We start from the raw sequence: 20,893 nt of genomic DNA on the forward strand, positions 1-20,893 counted from the left end.
GCGATACTTACTGCAGGCAACATATGTATCCACAGGCCCTCATTTTTCAGAATCCATTCCCTCCTTTCATTTAGCAGCTGGATAGCACCTCTGAAATATTCCAAACACCTCCGCATTTGCAGCCTGCATGTTCCTCAATTTGAGTGTCATTTCACACCCCTTATTTGCAGTCAAAACCAAGTAACTCTTTAACTGTCTGTGCTCCACAGAGATCATATTGTCTTCCCATTTCCAGAACATGATTTATGAAGAGGATTTTCCTGTTAAAAAAAAAACCCTGTCTAACTCCTGTAAGACATGGGAAACAAATATGAGCATACCTCCTACTTTCTCATCAGCCCCCACTGGTTTTTATTATATAGGGCTTATACATGCGGTTACTTGCAGCATTTGTAAACTACAGTGCAGAGCATTCTGCAGTACAGAGTGCTGCAGGCAACACATTTAACATATGCCAGCAAACTAAATTACCTATCACTTCCTTTCACAACACTTTATATAAATAGTTGCACTATAAACAGGACTTATGCATGCCCCATGCCAGTTCCTTTTCTGTAGATCGATGGGGAAAGTGCTTAACAAGCTTATGCTTGCACTCGGCTGGCTAGAATGTTATCCCATGTCATGCACTGTTAGTGTCCAGGCGGCTCTGGGATTCTTTCTCAGCCTGCTGTTGTGTGGGGGTTGCCTTGCAAAGCCCAGGCTTATGGAGCAAGGTAGGTATGGGGTGGGAAAAAGTACAGAGGGTGGACTGTCATGGCTGATGTCTCTTCATGCAGACAGGAGCATCATAAGGTATGGTGCAGTTTTGTGGGATCTCAGAAAAGTGCAGCATGTATTATGGAGCAGAATTTAGCTTCCTGAGAATCTCAGCTTTTTTCCTTTTCTTTTTGTCTTTAAGCACTTGGAATATTGTGTTCAGTTCTGGTTGCCTTACCTGAAAAAAAAATGACATTATTGAGCTGGAAAAGTACAGAAAGGCAATAAAAATGATCAGGGGGCTGGAGCAGCTTCCTTATGAGGAGCAGCTGCAACAATTGGGACTTGGAAAAAAGGCAAGTAAGGGCTACTCTAGAACAAGTGGGCTGTTAATTTCTGCATTTTGTACTCAAACTGCAGAGACTGCTGCTTCATGGAATAGAAAACAAGGCAGATCTTAGAATATCTGGAGTTGCAGCTGAAAGTGACAGCCAGGCAACTGGTCAAAATGATAAAATAAAAATCAATTTAATAATAAATCTAGGACCATTTAGTTGCTAATTTCTGCCATGGAATTGTGTACACACAGGTGGCACAGTGGTTTAAACCGCTGTGCTGCTGGGCTGGTAAATTGAAAGGTCGCCGGTTCGAATCTGCACAACGGGGTGAGTTCCCGTTGCTCCGTCCCAGCTCCTGCCAACCTTGCAGTTCAAAAGCAGGCAAATGCAAGTAGATAAAAAGGTACCACTTTGGTGGGCAGGTAACAGCATTCTGTGCACTTTGGTGTTTAGTCATGCTGGCCACACAACCACGGAGACTGTCTGAAGACAAACGCTGGCTCCCTCGGCTAGGAAACGGAGATGAGCACCGCCCCCTAGAGTCAGGCATGACTGGACTTAATGTCAAGAGGAAACCTTTACCTTTACCTTATGTATAAATTGAACAACAGACTATGAACCAGGGATATGTCAGTTACCCAAGCATTCTGGTGAAATGCAGAGTTGGATGCCATTTCTGCCTAATGCCATTTCTGTGGTGGTTCTCATACTGATGCAGCAGGCTTGTTCTGGGCAAAGGTAGTTCTGGGGTGATGGCAAAGTGATGGAGGAGGTTATATGTCTTACTGTTTTGCATTGAAAAAAATTGCAAGTAAATGTTTGTTCAGGATATCAAAGCTTCATGGGAAACAGTTAATACTTTTCCTTCAAGAAAAAAAAATATTTCTGAGATGCAAGATGGTGTTATAGAATTACAGTATCAGAGAAGACCTCAAAGGTTATTTAGTTCAGTCCCCTGCTGATGCAGGAAATCCGCTGCTATAGCATTCCTGATAGCTGGTCATTCAACCTTTTGTTAAAAACCTCAAGTGAAGGTCCACCATCTTTGAAGGCCACTTGTTCAACAGTTCATACCATCAAGAAGTTTTTTCTTAATGTTTAAACAAAATCCTCTTTCTTTTAATTGAACTCTTTGCTTTGAGTCCTACACTCTGGACAATAGAAAACCTAATTGCTTTGTCATCTTTGTGAAAGTCCTTCAAATGTCGAAGATGGCTATCATAGCACTTCTTAATCATCTCTTCTCGAAGCTCAACATATTCTACTCCATCAACCTTTGTTCATTGACTTCATGAAGGGTTCTCCATGCTCCTTGCCATGTTTACTGCCCATGTTTGTTCACATCTTAAGTTGTTGATATCCTTTTCAAACTCAGGTGTGCAGGCTGGACAAAGTATTCCTGGTAAGGTCTGACTGTAGAAGAATACAGTTATAGTATAACTTGTTGTGATCCGGACTTCTGTTAGAATTGCATTTGCTGTTTAAACTGTCTCATATTTAGCTTGAGGTCTATTCCAACTTTTAGACCAGAAATAAAGCCAATTGTTTCCAGGTTGGTGGGTTTTTCTCCTTAAGGGCTTCAGTAGATTTTTTTTTATGACAAGTGAATATGGATGTTCACCTTTGTCAATGAAAACTGTTAAGGTGTATTTTACAGCCCATTGCATGACAACTCCCTACTGACCTACTTTAGACCTGTCCTGCAAAAGCCCAATAAGAATGGTAGGACTCTGAACCATGTTGTGGTCAGACTTGGTTTTATTAATACATTAATCTATGTAGGACTTTATTCCCATTTTTTGTGAACAAAAGTGCACTTACATTAGAAGCACAAGAAGCCTTGCAGTTTTTATCCAGGCAAAATTAAGTTACACTTTTTGACTATAGTGCTATGTTGTCTGATCTGCATGGTCATGTGAGTCTTAAACCCACCAAGGCTTATAGGATGACTAGAGAAGGATGGGTAGGCAGTTATTGTAGGATGGAGATGGCAGAACAGAACAAACATGGCCACCTGAATATACCCTTATTCTGCCCTTATACCTTGGTGGCTCAGCATCATTTGTGTTCTTCTGGAACACAATATATGTAGTTAATCCTGGATTTGGGGGTTACTTCCTTCTCCTCTTTTCTCCCTCTCTGGGCAGCAGCTAGGAAGCACCCTTCCTAGGCTCCCTTTTCTAAACAAAATGACCTGAAGGAAGCATCTTGCCCCCTATCTTCCAGTACAATTGAAGTTTGTGCAGTTGTTGTTTATATCTGAAAACAGCTAGGCTTTGTCTGAGAAATAAACTGGTTTATTGCAAAATCTAATATGTTCCCCCCTCTTGCATGGGACAGGCTTATTGGTCAGACGATTGAGGACACAAGGGTAGCAGGAAATGAGATTTTCACATTTATTTAGCTGCATGCTGGTGGGTGGTACCCAAAACCCATGACCTTTGCAGAGAAGGCAGCTTGGTTCTCCAAGCCTGCTGTGCTTTTTAAAAGATTAAATACACTGCCGGTCTGGTTCTGCTCTGGGATTGCAGAACTTCTATCAACCAGGGTTTTGTTTTTTCTTTTTTCACTCAGTGAATTGTATCCTCTGATGCACTCTGAAAGCCTGACCTATATTTCCATTCTTACTTAGATGAGAGACATTCCAAGCCAGGCTCGGCACTGTGTAACCCAAGGTTTTCTTGGCATCTGACTTGGCAGCACAATTCTAGCTGGCAGACTGTGTATTTGGGAGCTTCCATTACATCACTAGAAATCCCTTTCCTCTCTTTCCCTTCCCCTCCTCCCTTCATATTTTGCTGTCAGAACCTTCACATCTCCCTTGGGAAAGAGGCACAATTGTGAATTACCCTGGCACAGTGCCTTGGTGATGTTGCTTTTTGAACGCATCCTCCAGCTTCTTTCTGGTCTAATTCTTTGTACTAAATGAGTAGCAGCAGGTGCAGAAAATACCTGCATTGGAGCAGGAGAGCTTGGGTTGCCAGATGAGAGAAAGCTGGTGAACCAGAGAGCCAAGATAATTAAACTGTCCATCTTGAGAGCTGGTAAAGTGTGGAGAAATCACAAGAATGGCTGAAACTGCCTCAAGGTAGAGCCTGAAATACCATGAGGATGTTTTGTTAACCGGGCAAAAATCCTGCAATTTATACCAGACTTGGCTAATCAAGCCTGACAATCTTAGGCACTGATGTTGCCCACCTCTGTTTCCTTCCTTGAATGAAAGATCTAAGTAGACATAATTCTAGGTAGCTCCCTAGGCTATGTGCCAGCCTGAACTCTTGAGATTCCAGGTTTGATAGGGGTGAAAGGATGATTTGAAACAAGGAAGCAAGAAGAGTAAAAAGAAAAGGTAGCAAAGAAAATTCCTTAGCCTAAAGGAGGGGGATGGGCTGAGATCAGATAGCACAGAGTGTGAGGAAATTGGCATGTAGACAAGATAGCAGGAAACTTGCTCAATGAATGACCTCATGACTATTAACAAACACATCCTGCATAGGAAATAAGCTCATTATAATTCACCTGGGAGGGACCAAGTGGGAGGGAAGAACAGGTATCAGTGGCACAGGATAGGTGGATGGAAATGATTTGTAACCTCCCAGTATCCTGGCCACTGGGGGTGGTGGGGAGAGGAGGGAGAAGCGGTGGGGGGGCAGGGCATAAAAATGAGATGTGAACATGTGCGGAGTTGAGTTGGATGATGGGAAGGAAACCATTCTAACTTCCTTTGTTGCAATAAAGTTTCAAAAAAAACTCTCTGCATGCATGGAATATTTTTTCTTTCCAAAGGAAAGGAAATAGTGTTTCTAACAGGTTCAAAATACAAATAGGTTTATAAATCATTTAATTTATCCTATGTGTTTCTGTCTAGAGGAGGAGGAGTAGGAGGATTTTGTTATGCTAGTAGTAGCATTGTACTATATGTATTATACTGTGTGTGTGTGTGTGTGTGTGTGTGTGTGTGTATGTATTATACTATATGTATGTAGTAGTACATGGTACATAGCAATAGTAGCAGCAAGAGTGTTGAAGCAAGATTCAACTGCTAGTCCATTTCACTTTTCTGTACATGGAAAGGAGAAGTTTTCCATCTTGTCCTTTAGCTCAATTTTGCTCCATGGTTAGGTCTGAAATGTGTAACTCCTTGAATACTTGTGTGGGAAAGTTGTGGGTTATCTTGCTGTGACCGGGAAGGAGATAAAGCCATGTCACTTCAAGGCCTGTGAGGGATTTCCTTTATTGCAGATGATAAAAATGAGCCAGACTTGTGTTCATGGACAAACAGGCCAGACATGGAGCTATGTGCTTTAAGCTGAACTGGCCAGACCAAAGGTACGCAGATGTGCAGGAGGTAGCCTTTTTGCAGGTGGGGGCAGGGGGACTGATAGAGATACAGTAGCTTGGCTATGTGGCTGTACAGCAGGTCCGGACCTGGGAGGTTCTTCCTCTTGCTTCTAGAATATGTCTCTTCCCGTGGATTATTCTTGCATCTCAAAAAATGATCCAGTGGGAGTAGCATAACTGAAGTACCATTAAACACACACACATCCCAGAGCAAACTTCCTTTGAGGAACTTGCTCTCTTTCCTGCCCTTCCAGATGGAGCAAGCTTGGAGCCAAGACAGCAGCTGGAGGAACCCGTGGAAGAGAGGGCTGGGGAATGTGGAGACAAGTGGAAAGGATTTGCCTTCCTTTCTTTAAGCAGAAAGGCTTTGTTGTTAAGAAGCAATCAATAATGTAATACCTGATGGTCTGAGAAGAGCGAGAGAGGTGGCTGAACCTGCATCACCAGCAAGGCTTAGCAGCATAAATTAGCTTAGTACTGAAGAGCCATCCTGCCCGTAGCTCCAGAATAACTGCTTGGCAGGCTGTGCACAGTCCTGTGCATGCGAGAGAAGGATGTTTCAGTCAGCAAACATCTGGTGAGAAACTGGGATTGAACTCCCTGATCTTGCATTCCTGCACGTCAGGAGCTGCAGCACGTGAGCAGTAGGGGCTCTGTGTAGCCCATGGTTTGGGTGAGTACCCTCTCTCCCTCCCCTCATCTCAGCTTTCAGGCTCTTCCTTCAAAGGGCAGCTGGCGCTGGTCTGCAATGCAGGGAGTTTGATGAGAATGAGTGGCAGGGCAAATTGCTGCAATGCAGGAAGGGCTGTAAGGCAGGAGCCTTTCTCCGTGCAAAAGCCTTGAGAAAAGTGTGTGGTGCATAACGTGGAGAGAGTGGACAAGAAAGCATTTCCCTCCTTCTCTCATAATGCTTGAACCTAGAATCACCCCATGAAGCTGAATAGTGGGAAACTGGTGGGAGGTTCAGGACAGATATTATTATCGTATTATTATTTATCACATTCTAATACTGGCCTACAGCCAAAGCTCTCTTAGCAGTTTACAAAAGATTAAAATCTTAAACATACAATGTATAATATAAAACATTTAAATGCAAGAAGATTTTAAAACAATTGACAGTATTTTTTTAAAAAAATCAAGGATGGGTTAAAATCTTGTTATATGCTGTCAAATGCCGGGAAATAGAGGGAAATCCTCAGCTGGCCCTGAAAGGGTTGGGGTGCTGGTGCCGGGCAGGTCTTGCCAGGGAGAAGAAGAAGAGCCCTGCTGGGTCAGACCCAGGTCCCCTCTAGTCCAGCATCCTGTTCCAGCACAATGGCCAAGCAGCTGCCCATGGGAAACCAACAAGCGGGGCATGAATACCACAGCGCCCTCCCACCCATATTCCCTGGCAACTGGACTGCACAGGTGCACTGCCTCTGATACTGCTGGTAACCTGTTGCCATCAGGACTAGTAGCTATTGAGAGTCTTATCCACCATGAATTTGTCTAATTCTCTTGTTAAGATGTACAAACTGCTGGTCATCCCTCCATCTTTTAAAAGTGCATTTGATTGTTTAACCATATGCCGCATGAAGAAATTATTTTTTTATCTGCTCTAAAGCCATATCAATCAGCTTCATGAGATGACCTCAGGATCTAGTCGAAATGAGAATTTTCTTCTTTTGAAGTCAAATGTGACTATGTTGGACCTTCCGCTTGAAAGTATATTAAATCTGGTAGCATTGTGGTCCCTGTTTCCAGTTGATTCAACAATATTTATGTCCTGAATTAAATCCTGGGTGAAACCATTTAAAAGGTGGTCCCTCCTTCAGTCAGTTGTGTGACCATCTCTTCTAGGGCACAGCAGCATTGACAAATTTATGTAGTTTCATAATTGGGGAGCCATTTCCAAGAAAGTCCACAAGAGCTAAAAAAAATTCTTTATATAGCACATAATTAATTTTTGGAATTCAGGATGTACTGATGGCCACCAATGGTTTGGGTGGTTTCAATAGGAGACTAGTCAATTTTGTGGGGGATGTGGCTATCCATGTCTGCTAGTTGTGATGGCTGTACTCTGCCTCTTGTATTGGATCTTTGCGTATCAGTTACTAGAGATCATAAGAGGGAGAGTTCTGTGGCCTACAGACTGGCCACTGTGTGAACATGCCTTAGTCCAACTACTGAGGAGTTTTAAAACTTAACTCTTCTTGTGCTTTTAAAACTTGTTTCCAGCATCTAATTTCCCTTTAGTAGAGTTAGGCCTGAAGCAGCATGGAGTGGAGATTGCTGGATCTTTAAGCAGAGCATTGGGAATAGAACTTTTGCATGGGGGTCCTTGGAAAAAGTCGTACAGACCAGTGCAGCAGGGAATTGCCAGGAATTGCATTAAAGGAAATGGGTGGATGCCACGTCACAAAGGACAACAGCAGTTAGTGCACTTCTTCCTGGCAGGTGGCATTGTCCTATGACATTTTTCAATGCTTGTTAGTGGTATTCTCCCTCCTCCACCATATCTACAACAGAACTTACCAATACTGACCAGACAGTGTATTGATTAGCCTTAGATGAGAAGCTCTGTGGATGCAGGAGCCTGTCTTTTGTACTCATGATGGAACAAAAGAACAGACATTGATGGTGTGGTCTAAACAAGTTCCAGTCATTCTCATGTGTCCCAATTTGTGACAGAATCTAGAAAGAGAATTCACATGCTCTAAATGCAGGCCCTGCTGTGTTGACGGGCTCCCTCCCATGTTGGGTGGCATCATGACTCACCCTTTATACCTTATATCCAAGTGGCAGGTGAGAGGCCTTTCCCATGGAAGTGGAAGGGTGAGGAGGAAGGTGCTGGTGGTGAAGTGCTGATGCTTCTCCCTGGACTGCTGGGCAGTTGCCATTTGCAATTTCCCACAATTCTCCTGAGTGATGTAGTACGGCTCTGTGATGAGGGTGGAGAACTTCAAGCCTTGGGACAAATATGTCCTGCTTGGAATCCCAAGTGGACACTTCAGTGTTGCTCCCCCTGGCCAACTCTTTGGTGGTTCCCCAGTTTTTGTGCAGCTTTCTCTCCATTCTGAATGTGGCGAAATGGTTTGGCAACTGGCAGGAAAGAGCCGTGGGCTACAATGTTCTGCTCTTCCTGGTCCTGCCTCCTTTCCCGTTGGCCCTGCTCACCACTGGAATGTGCCTCCTGAGAGCTTCTCTGGGATGGAATTTGCCTCTTGGGCTGAAAGAGGCTGCTTGTTTTTGCTCTGGAACATCGTGGGTACTTGCAGCAGCAGCTCTGTCATGCTCATGGGTGTGCAGGGAGAAAGGAGCACAGGGTGGCAGCGTCCACCACGCATGTGCCCTGGGCCTCAGCCCTTGGCTGAAGGATGCTGTGTGCTGATTTTGGGCCTGGGCATGCTGGGTAATGTAGGACTTTGACCTGTCTAAGCATTCATAGGACTGTGCCCTTAGTGGTACAGAGAAGTGTGGTGATGGTTACATAAATGGTGGTAACTTTGTGATAGAGGTTTTTGTCACCACTTCTGCTTTACATGTTTACGCTTTTGAATCTTAGGAGCATCTTTATGTCATTTGAAATCTATTGATAATAAAAATGAACAGTGAATATAACATCAACCATAAAATTGGAAGCACATTTCTATCCTGGCTACACAATCATCACTTTGTCTCCCTGGTAGTATTCAAGCTGCAGAGGCTGCATTTTCTACATTAGAAGAGCACAACACATTGGCTTGGGGTAAAAGATTGCATTGCTTGTGTAATCCTCCTCTGAGCCACATAGTGACTGTTACCTGACCACTGGAAGTAGTGGGATTTCCCATGGAGAGAAATAGACTTGCGAGCCTGTTGTGATTTGCAAGTTTCCAGCTGCTATCTAATGTGAGAGCGTACCTTGAGGCAGTTTGAGGGTCTGTTTCACATCTGCCCTCAGCTGCTTGTGTACTAGAATCAAGAAATGGAAAAGTTAAGAAAGTATCCTGTTTATCAGAACTGAATTTCCCTAGTTACTAACAACATAGAAATAAGAAACAGAAAACACTTTATTGTTTGTGTAGGATAATGCAAAACAAATAATTAAAATTAGTCTTCCTGGTAATTTGTGTTTATTGGATTTTTATACCTTCAGTTGATTTGGATCTTATTTAACATATTCCATGCTAAATTAGTATGAATGAATATATTAGTAAATCAGTCAAACAAACAAAAATACACTATATTAATTTGCTGTGATGTATAAATAACTGAAAAGGTATTTTCACCAATTTTTTGAAAAAATGAATGGCAAGATTTTATTGGAAAGAAAAATCAATGGAGTCCACTTATTATGATTTAAATGCTTCTATCAAAACACATTCTAACCTTTACTTGGAAATCTTTTTTATTGGAATACTTGTAAACATTTTAAGACATGACAACTGAACAATACACACTTTGCTTACATGATGTAAATGCCATGGACGAAATGAAGGCACTGAAAACTGTAAACAAATTTTGGCACATCCAAGGAACCTGTTTCATTTTCTTAGCTGCTGGACTTTGTCACTGATATAATGTGGGCAGCAGCCTTCCTTCTTGAGGAACAGTCACATGAAAAAAAATAAATGTGTGATCAGTAAACAGAAAGTTGGACAGAGATTAACAATGTGGAAAAATCTGATATACCTGGTAGATAGGTAGACCTGGCCCCAGAAGTGCCACCCTTAACTTGCTCTGCATTTCTCATCTTTCAGATTGACCCTTCTCCAACCAAGCCTTCCTGATGATGAATGGAACAGCCAATGTGAATGCAGCTGGACGTAGCCATTATGCCTCCTCCATACCTGTTCCCAGAGCTGCATCTCACAGCAAGATACACACACTTACAGCATCTCCAAAATTGCCACCAAGGCAGAACAGTGCAGGAGCTGTTCCGTCTCAGAGGACATCATCACCTAGAACAGGGAAGGGTGTGGTTAGTTCAAGCAGTGGAGCTCCTAAAGGATCCAAGCAGAAGTTCCCTCTCAAGCCTCCAGCAGCTGCAAGCCCTGTACAGGCAGAGGGAACTGAAAGCCATGGTGGAGCTGACGGGATGGACCCTAGTTCCAGTTTGAGCATGACATCTGGCTGCAGCAGCCCCCGGGTGGTTCTGAAGGCCAGTTCCAGAGCTGCTGGAGCAGCAAAGAAAGCTGTTATTCAGGCAACAGAGAAGGTTAAGGATACCTCAAAACAAGGGGAAGATAACAGCAGCCTTGGTGCTAAAAAGGGTCTTGGGAAGGCCAGCCCAGCTTCAGAACCTGCAAAATCATCCCACATCCCTGGAAAGAGTCCTTCCTATCTCAGCTTGTATAGTGAGACCTTGTTGTCCAGGTCTTCTGAGGGACCCACCACAAAGAGACCTCAGAGTTGTCCAGTGAAAGATCAGTGGGCGTCCGAAACCAGCTGCAAAGGAAGTGGAACATGCAAGCCAGAAGATAAACCTCAAGTGATCTCGCTGGACACAAGCAACCTTAATAAGGGCCCTATTCTACATGCTGGACCAATCAGCTTTTCTTCTGTGCCACAACAAAGCCATCCCATCATGGCCACTGTAGCCCCTTTCCATTATAGGTAAGTGTCACTCTATAAAATTACAGGGTCTGAAGCTACAGGTTCCTGGATAAATCAGTCTGAATCAGCCAACTTAAGGGATGGAAAGAAGGGCTGGTCCCTGATTTGCTCCCCTTCTCCCACAGGAAATGTAGTTTCCCCCACACATCCTGTCTTTTTTTAAAGGGGAAAGTACACATCTTGTCATATGCACAGAATGTATGAGCCAAAGGTAGGAGAAGGAGTAATAAGAGAACCTACCTCACTTTTGAGTGCAGTGCTAGACACAAAGTGGGTAGATAACATTCAGAGGAAGCAGTGCTGCTTCTAGATTTTCAGGGCCCTTGGACAAAACCTCACTGACCCTCCTTTCTCAGTAAGTACATCCTTGCACGCCCATTGCCACTAACTGTTCCTGCTTCTTTAGCTTTTTCTCACTTGCAGTCACTTGCCTGCTTGACAGGCAGGGAGCCAGAGATCAAGTAGGCAATGACATCTGCTGCTCCTCCTCTTCACCAATGCCATTGTTTCATGAAGAAGTAAGATGCAATGGTGAAGAGGAGGAGAAAGGCCAGGGAATTCTTGTCAGTGGCTTTCTGCTGAAGCAGTAAGTGCCCAACTCTTGTTTGCCCAAACATACTAAGACATAAGTTTAACTGGATCTGTGCAGAGATTTACACATAGTAAATGGGTTGCAGGATGTGAACCCTAACCCCACCCCGCATTTGTCATGTTCCTGCTGTTTGTTGAGAGACATGCTAAAAATGTGGTGAACTATAAGTGGAAGTTCCTTTGTGCAACAATTACATGGCTGCTTCTCCATATACTAAAGTCGGTACAGCCTAAATCAGCTGAAACACTTCGTGTCATGTGTGTGGGCATCTTAGGCCAAGGAAGTCAGTGTTTCCTCATAAGGAGTAGCTTGGAAGTTCTGAACAAAAGCCAGAACAATTTGCATAAGACATTTTCTGTGTGATTTACTGATGAATCTGTTGCACATATTAAAAAAGTATGGAAAGACTAGCCCTGATATGCTTTCTTTTCCTACCAGGCGACAGGGTGAGAAAGAGAGGACCTGCCTCCCTAAAGAGGAGAATGCACGTGATGCACAGCAGCAGACCAGCCCTACTGAAGGGTCTGAGCTCAGCCTGAGAGGTGTGGGTAAGTAGAAATGCCAGAGGATCTCCTCTTTATGTGGAGGCAAAGAATCAGAGTGCATAGCACATAGTTTGTTGCAGGGGGGAGTTGAGTCTTCCACTATGTACTGATGGTAAGAGTTGGTAGCCACCTACGTGGTCCTTATTGGATAACTGAACAGCAACTGACTTCTGGGCAAACAAAGGGATAAACTCATGCTATCTAAACCAGGTTTAAATCCAGAGTAACTCCAGCAGCTTTGGTCTCTTTTTTGTTTGTGTATCATAGAACAGACTTCTTCATGCCTGCTGAACGAGCAAAACAGCAGAGATGGCTTTACCATATGTTCAACAGCACATCAGTTACTGGCTCTGTAGCCCCCTTTCTCTTCCAGCAACAGCTGGAGTAGAATTCCTAGGCAGCCATATGGGTTAGAAATTGGTCAAGAGTATCATTGTTGCTGGCCAAGCGGAATGCCAGGATTCTAAATTCTTCAGATATGTAACCAACACCAGCCGTGGTAACAAGTGTAGTAAGAAAACTTTGTATGATTTAAAAATGCAAATGGTTGTTTTTCTTTACCACTTTCTTGTATCCTTCCCTTCCCTTGTTTTTGTGGCTGTGGAAGCAAAACAGTAGGACTTTGCTGCTGATCATCATTTGTAATATTAAGTTTATGATGGGCTAGTATAACCAATCTGATGTATGGTTTTGAATGGGCTGTGTATATGACACTTCAAGATTCCTGAACTGACCTCAGAAGAACAGAGCAGAGCAGGCTAGAGCAGGTCCCAAAGAATGGAAGAAGAGGAGGTAAATGGCAAGCTTGCATCTAGCTTTTCCATTCCTGAAGCCTTGAACCATAGCTCGTGTTTTTCTACATTGGTGCTGTTGGTTTCATTAAAAGTCTTGTTACTTGCAATTCAGCAGTTTGAAATGAGATGTTAGATTTTGGAGTAACATTTCACACATGTATTTTACATTGGAGAAAGTGTTATAAACTCTATTATCATTTCTGTACATGACTGGATTTTTTTCACAATTTTTCAATGATTCTAAGATGGGAGATGGTGATTTTTAACCATTAAAATGTTCCTATTGGGAAATTTCTCTTTAGGTAGGTGCTCTTTATTTTTGCAATAAAAATAAAGTGAGAACAGTGAGAACAGTGCATGTTGGATGCGCTGGTAGATCCAAATAAAGTATAATCTACAGTCAATATGCAGTTTGTTAACATAATGGAAAGAGTTTGATTTTTATAGGCCGCAACTGTAAATTTTCCTGGCAGTAAGACACATTAATGCAGTTGGGCTTACTCTAGAGTAGACATGTGGAGGATTTCATGGTAAGTGATGCACTTCAGGAAATAGCCAGGCCTTCACTGACGGACAGATTTGTATGACTTTATTTGGAATTCTTAAAGAAAAAACATGCAGATTCAGCGTGGGTTCTGAAAGTTCGACAGGAATTATAAGATAGCATTTTGGATAGACCGATGACTAAGGCTTGACTATGCATGATGTACAGTGACATTCCCTCCTCCCATTGTTTTATTTTTGAGAGAGAAGGAGGAAAGAAATTGTCTTAGATACTGTGATCTAGATCTACCTGCAGGAGAAAAGACATGGATACTAATTTAAAATGTCTGTGGGATTAGTTTGATGGAGATGTTTATTATGTTCACATTCATTTCATATAGTATTATTAAAGAAAGGAATGTTGCACTGGTGGGAGATTAAGACAGTTCTTATGTATATGGAAAAAATAGGTTTTCTTGCACAGATACCAGATGCCATCACTGATTGATGTCTGGTTACTTTTATTATGTATTTCATTTCTATACCACCCCACAGTTGAAGCTCTTTGGGAAGTTTATGCAATCCATAAAAACAGATGCAATAAAATATCATACAATCAGGGAAAAAGCATTAACAAGTTTTAAATAGCTAAAAACATAAGATATTCCAGACAATAACAAGGAATAGCAAAACGGAGTGACTCTGCTACATACTGTACCTGGTTACCCCCCTCAAGCTCCTGGGTGGCCAAGTAAGTCTTTAAAAGCCTCGAAAAGAGGCTGTGCTGAAAAACTTACACATTTGGCACCAGCCAGACTGCAATGGGAGGGTTATTCCATAGAAGGGAGGCACCACTGAGAAAGCCCTCCTCTTTGTTGCCATCCTCTCCACTTCCCTTGGATTTGGCACTCAGAAAAAGACCTCAGAGGTCAAGCATATTGTCTGCATAAATTGCAGTTGGGAGATGCACTCAGACAGGTATTGTGGTCCTAAACCATGTAAGGGTATATAGGCTAAAATCTGTACACGGGGACTACAAGCTTCTAGCCCTTAAGATATTCAGCACCAACATATTGTTCATCTTACAAATGGAACTGCAATATTGTTCTTCAAACTCATTTATTGATGCTAAAATCCTATGCAATTGCTTGGGAGGTAGGCTCATTAAACTCAGTGGGATTTATAAGGATGGGTGCAGAACATTTTGAGGACTCAAAATGTTCTAGGCCTTATGCCTGCAATAATGCGTTTGAAAGTGCATTCCCAACTCCCCTGCAAAAAAAAAAAAAAAAAAAAAAAAAAAAAGATTTAATAAAATTTATCCAGGAAGGTGGAGATGCAGCTGCCATCCTTGTCCCCACCCTTGCTAGTAAAGCAAGGACGAATGCAAAATACAAACGGAAGTTGCAAAAGGAGATAGATGGTGCAGAGTTTGCTCAATCAGGATAGGTAATATGAATTCAGCTTTTCTTGGAATACAGTTTGGACTGCCTGGACAAAAAATTTCCAGTGCAAAGTACACATGATCCTAAATAAATGATGGGAACAATATGGCTGCATTTTTAAGTGACTTTAAGCCATGAACGATGGCTTAATAAACCAGAATATGAAGGAACAGAATGTTCCCGCATGCTCTTCCCTTTGTTCAGGAAAGGAGAGCTTTGAGTTCTTTTTGGCCAATGGATCCTGGCTTATTTGAAAGAAACAAATAGGATCCTTTCCCTTTCATGGTTATTTTATCCACATATACAAAGATAGAGGGGAAAGTAGGAGCAATCCCCCTGTGCACGTTCCAGCTTATTAAGTTATCGTTATGGTTTAAAGTGATATGTGGATACAGCTTATGAATATGAATCAGTTTGAACACCTTGGTGCCCTACGTAAGTAGCCCCTACAGAAGTTTATTATTGCTGCAAACAAATAAAAAGCAGCAGGAAAAGTGGCAGTTCGATAATTTCGTTGGCTTTTTCCACATAGCTGAATATATAGACACATGTTTGGATCAGAACTATTCAGAAAACACAGCCTAAGCTTACAGAAGCTGTTTAGCTAAATATGCCCGGAGATAAAGTGTGGTGCCAGAAACAACCCTTGATTATGAGTCCCATCAATATTGAGCATTACAGCTGAATGACAGAGCAGTTATACTGAAGGTTGCTTCAAAGATTTCTTTTTATATCTTCTTTTTATAACAAAGAATGCGTATCTCAAGGCCAATAGCAGTACATAGAGAAACAGAGAACTTCAGAACAAAAGTCAGAGAAACCTTGAGCTGAAAATTTAACAGGCAAATCAAAGTCCATTTGCCAAGTCTGTTCCCTAGATGTTCTGCAAAAAATTTGCAGTGCTCCTATCTCTTCCATTCACCCAGCTGAAGCTCTTTCTTTTCAGATCTTCAGGTAACTGGACACACTTCGTGTAAGGGAAATCTAGATTATCTATTCACATACACTCACTCACTCACACACATGCAAACACTCACATGCGCACACCAGGTATGGATTTGCTGTGTAGAATTCAGATATCCTCCCAGAAGGAAACTTGCTGTTGCAGAGGTAGAACATTTTCCCTGCAGTTATCACAGAGTGGCCATTCCAGGAACAGAAGGATCCTGCTGAACAGAATAGGTGGGGAGGTGGTTCATGAACTTTCCCTGCAGCCCCTGCATCTCTCCTCATGTTGTTCTGGGTGCAGGAGAGAGCCAGCCTCCTCAAGCAACTTTCCAGACAGTGAAGGGGGTGTAGAGGAAAGGGGGAATCCAGAAGATTTCATCTCTTCACCCCTTCTGCCAGCTTGAGTGAAACTCATTAAGTGCTACTCTGGATCCAACCCAGAATGTACTGCTGGGTGTGGTGGCATATACTGAGAAATTATGCTGTGCAAGGGGTAGGATATTCTGTATTTTGGAATTTGTATTTTTCTGCTCAAATCATAGCTGTGATTTTTTAAGCAAACAAATCCTCCTTTTGTTTTCTCAGAATGCCTTGTTAAAATGTTAATGCCTAAGCTGATTGTCATTCCTTTCCTGGAATACTTCTCTGATCAAAGTATCTTCAGTCTTCCAGTTAATACATTTGGCACTCATTTAAATGTCTTTCTCTTCCATAGAAAGGGTGCCCCAAGTTCTGAGAGATATATAGGTTGATCTATGGTAGAGAAGCTCCCACAGAGACAGGTATTTACTCAGTCTACCTCTACTGTTGTACTGATTGGAATAATTATGTTGCAATAACCACATAATTTCTATAAGAATAATGTTATAGTACACCCAGAGTCACCAAGGCTATATGATGTCAGTTATCTTAAACTGCCAAGGTAGCTTGCACTCTTGCATTCTCTTTCTTTCACTTTGCCTAGCTTATGGAGCATATTTATTATTAATAGCATATTATGACGCTTGTGCCATGTTCTTGTATGATTTTCAAGTTGCTGATTGTAGGAAGAAGCGGATCTTGCTTTTAATGGGAACTTAATAGCCTAATTGGAATGGTTATATGTTATTTCATCACTGTCAAGTCTTGTAAGTGGGGTCTGCAACAAGTTGATGTGTGCAGTGCATCTATTCAGTGTGCCAGTGAGCCATGACCCTTTCTAGGATATTCTATTCCATCCTCTTTCTATCCCTGGTTCTTTACTCTCCACCCTTAACTGTCATCCAGCATTCTGTGGCCTCCCTCAATCTTGTTGGTCCAACTAGGCATGAGGCCCAAAGGAGGTAGAGTGCAGCAACATGGAATTCACTGTCTGTCCTGGATCACCTTAGCCAAGGCAAGCCGAGCCAAGTCTTATCAGGACCTTGGACAGTTCACTGCATGAAGTACTGGCCACAGCAGTGATGGCAAACCTTTTAGAGACTGAGTGCCCAAAGTGCAACCCAAAACCCACTTGTTTATCGCAAAGTGCCAACACTACTATAACACCTGAAAACTCTTTAGTAAAAACTACTCAGCCTGTCCAAGCAAATATATATATATATCCTTGGCAGCGCACTGACCAGCCATGAGAGAGCTTGGACAAATTGCGGCTAATGAGTCGTGGCTTGTGACGTCATTGCCTGGCGCCATGACTCCTTTCCATGCATGCGCATGGCCCCTAGGTGTGCTGTTGTCTGATGCTTGGCTGCTGGGGCGATGCTGGGGTGACTTGGCTCGCATGCTGACAGAGAGGGTTCTGCGTGCCTGCTGTGGCGCATGTGCCATAGGTTCGCCACCACTGGGCTAGAGTATTCTGCCATAAAGAACTGTTGTCCCAGCAAAAGACCAGAATCAACTGAGACCTTAAGAAGTCTTTCATCAACTCTATGAATACTAGATGCTGACTATAGTTCTTAAAAGGCTGGTATCATGGTCCTGCATGACTGAGGAATAGAGGAAGTTTCAAGGGTGTCTTTCTCAGAGTCCAATGATAGGATAATTACATCTCAATCTAGAAAGGTTTAGAATAGGATGTTAATGGCTCCCCTTGAAGAAAGGAAACTTTTCACCCACTGAATTGAAGTCCTTCTCAGCCTAATGTGCAATCTCAAAATGGAGAGCTATGACCACTGGGGTGTTGCTGTCCTCTCACGCCCCATCCCCCGAGGTCATTCAGGCTTTTTTTGCAAAGTTTTTTCTTTGTTTGTTCTTGGTAGTTCTGTAAACCTTGAGGTCCTTTTGAGCATGCTAACATTTCCTTCTTGTTTCTCAGTTGCTTTGTTTTGACTACTATCTTCTTGTAGCTGGCTATTAGAGGGAGTGATGCTCACTCCATAAATTAATCTCTACAAAAGTGCAGTGATTTAGTTAGAATCTTTTTACCCCAAGTGGCTAAATAGTTATTTATACTTCCAATAGAGAAATGAATTGTTGTAAATATATTTGAGAACCTCAGACAACCCTAAATGTGTCTTGTAATTTGGTTTTATGCTGCCGAACATTACATCTTTCAGGAATGGGAAGGGATATTGGACAATACAGAGCTAAGACAGCAAGAGAAACACCTTTCATATTTACCAGATGTCACTTATGATGGTCGTAGTTTACAGGTCCACACTGGAGTTTTTTTAAGTTGAATGACAGGTGACATTGATTACTCAGGAAGGGAGGGACCAGGCCAATGTTAACTATAGTAACCCTGATTCAGTTTTATATAGTGTGTGTCTGGGGGAAAGGAAGTAGGCAATTCTAGCGGTGCTGGTCCTGGCATGGGGAAAAGGCCATTCTGCCTCCAGCTAGCATTTTCTTTTTGATTCAAAGTGCTTTGTGTAATGTAAATGTGGAAACCTTTTGGGTACACACTGAATAGTGACTGTGACATCTAGTTATGAACAACACAATGGTGCCTTCCCAGAGCCTGCACCAGTTTGCAAGGAACCCAGGAAGCTGCCATGTATGAAGTAAGATAACTGATCCATCTAACTTAGTATTGTTCTCAATGACCAGCAGTAGTTCTCCAGGATGTTCAGACAGGAGCCTTCCTCAGTCCTACCTAGAGGTGCCAGGAACTGAACTTGAGATCTTTTTCATGCAAAGCAGCTGCTATGTTAAGAAGATGTTGCTTCTTTCCGTCTGTGTGTCTAGCACACAACCTTTGTGATGCATTCTTTCATCTCTCTCTCCGTTAAACACCAGAAAAGCTGTGTTCATTTCCTATTGCATTGCTTTAGAATCCCCTTGAATTTCCTTTTCTTTTCTCCCCACTCAGGGAAAACAGTTTCAGGGAAGAGGACCAGCTGAGTTATGGCATCCACCTTTTAAAATTTTAACCTGTTGCTTTAGTCTTTGGGGAGGAAAAGTTTCCTGAAAGAAACTGCCACTGATGCCAGTGGATTGTGCCTGCAGATAAAACAGAATGGCTGTCTTTTCTAAGATTTGGAGGGATGAGACTTGGGATCCATTACTGACTCACCATGCATCTATTTCTTGTGCTCCCAGTTTAGTGATTCCAGAGGGGAGCCTTATAATAAGATAGATTGCTGGGCTCCAATGGAATTAGTCCCGTTAGGGCATAGGAGGCAAATCCTGCCCGGGGCTTCTCAGGCAAAGAATGGACAGCATGTGTGTGATAACAGGATTAAAAGTCCATTCAGGAGCTTTGGTGGGGGTGTGGGAAGACTCCCAGGATGGAAGGAATGGGCAGAGAGAGGTTGAGTTTCCAGACCACCTCAGTGCTTGAATGATTGGAGGAGGAATGCTCACAGCCAGTGAGGTGAGGTAGAGATTTTTTTCAAAGATAACTTTGGGCAGGCAGGTGTGAGGAAGATTTTTCAGGAAAAATCCCACTGTTTTATTTTTGTGTGGAAATGTGTTCATGACATAAGTTCATTAGTTGCAATATTAATACCAATGATAAAGCTGTCATTGGACACTTGAGAAAATGTATTAGCTGTTGGGAGTCAAGATCTCTCTTTCTTTTTCCCTTCCCAGCAGAAGGGAAAGAGGTTGCTAACTATAATCCTTATTATGTTAAACATAATTAGCAAGAGACATCCATCAGGTTAAAATCTCCAATTTATTTATTTATTTAAAACATTTCTGTCCCGTCCTTCCTGATAAAATGTCTCAGGACAGCTTACAGCAATTGTGGAGTTAGTTTCTGCCCTTACCAGGAGTTCATTCCAAAATGAATTCCCTTCCTCCTTTCTCCACCAGAGCTGTCTCCTCATTCAGGAAGAATTGCACTGCTTGGAGATGAGACAGCAGGCATGCTGCAGGTTACTTAACTGGGCTGCTTGTATGATTTGAAGTCAGACCATGTGGCTGATCAAGCCAGACCCCACCACCTTCTCTGCTCAACAGTGTCTTCCCCTGAACCAGAAATGGTCTGTTCTTACCAACTGCTCAGTTTATCTTGAAGCTTGGCATTTCAGCTAAGCATTCTAACCTTGCCTTTTCTGCCACTTCATATTTAGAGTCTGAAACCTCCACCTTGGAATGTGATAGTTTGGAAGAGATGGGTGCAGTTCCCACAGCAGTGTGTCAACAGTTTTTAGTGTTTATTTTCTCACTTCCTGAAATTTAAATTTAAATGATGTAAAGGAAGTACATATTATTGTCTTTAATTCTTTAAAAGTAATCCAATAAAAGGAATTCTATGTAGCATCATATTTCAATCAAATTAAGTGTGATTTAATAACTCAGATCAAATATTTGTGTGTATTAGGACATTTTAACATGTTCTTTCAAAGCTTTGTTTACTAAATATGTGTAAAGTAATCATGCTAAATTAGATTTCTACCTAGTGCATCAGACCATTTTACAACGTAATTTTTTTCTGATGCATATTACTCTATGCAAATAAATTAATCATTTTTAGAACATTTTACAATTCATTTATTTTATTTTCCTGAAAACTCATGTCCCTATACACAGGTGCCTTGTCAGGGCCCAGCACTGCGCCTTCTTTTCCATTGTCATTGTCACTACAGATAGGGGTGCATTGTGTTCAAATGCAAGGAGGCAGATGGATTGTCAGGCATTTATTCAGCACTACTGGGAACCTAACTGCTTTGACAGATGGGAGCTCCTGCTTCAGCTCTACAGCTCC

The 20,893-nt window shown here is 42.3% G+C and overlaps 1 protein-coding gene across 9 annotated transcripts in view; it reads left to right on the plus strand.

Annotated features, from left to right (window-relative positions):
• Positions 1–20,893, plus strand: part of NAV1 (neuron navigator 1) — a 285,492-nt gene that overhangs the window by 57,225 nt on the left and 207,374 nt on the right. For all 9 annotated transcript variants that reach the window (XM_044447469.1, XM_044447471.1, XM_044447473.1 and 6 more), the window contains exons 2-3: positions 10,100–10,955; positions 11,986–12,095. In XM_044447469.1, coding sequence (XP_044303404.1) covers positions 10,129–10,955; positions 11,986–12,095 — 937 coding nt within the window. In that variant the 5' untranslated portion in view covers positions 10,100–10,128. The remainder of the gene's footprint in view (positions 1–10,099; positions 10,956–11,985; positions 12,096–20,893) is intronic.

The sequence above is a fragment of the Varanus komodoensis genome, unplaced genomic scaffold (assembly GCF_004798865.1).
Source record: "Varanus komodoensis strain SLA01 unplaced genomic scaffold, ASM479886v1 scaffold52, whole genome shotgun sequence".
Classification (NCBI taxonomy): Eukaryota; Metazoa; Chordata; class Lepidosauria; order Squamata; family Varanidae; genus Varanus; species Varanus komodoensis.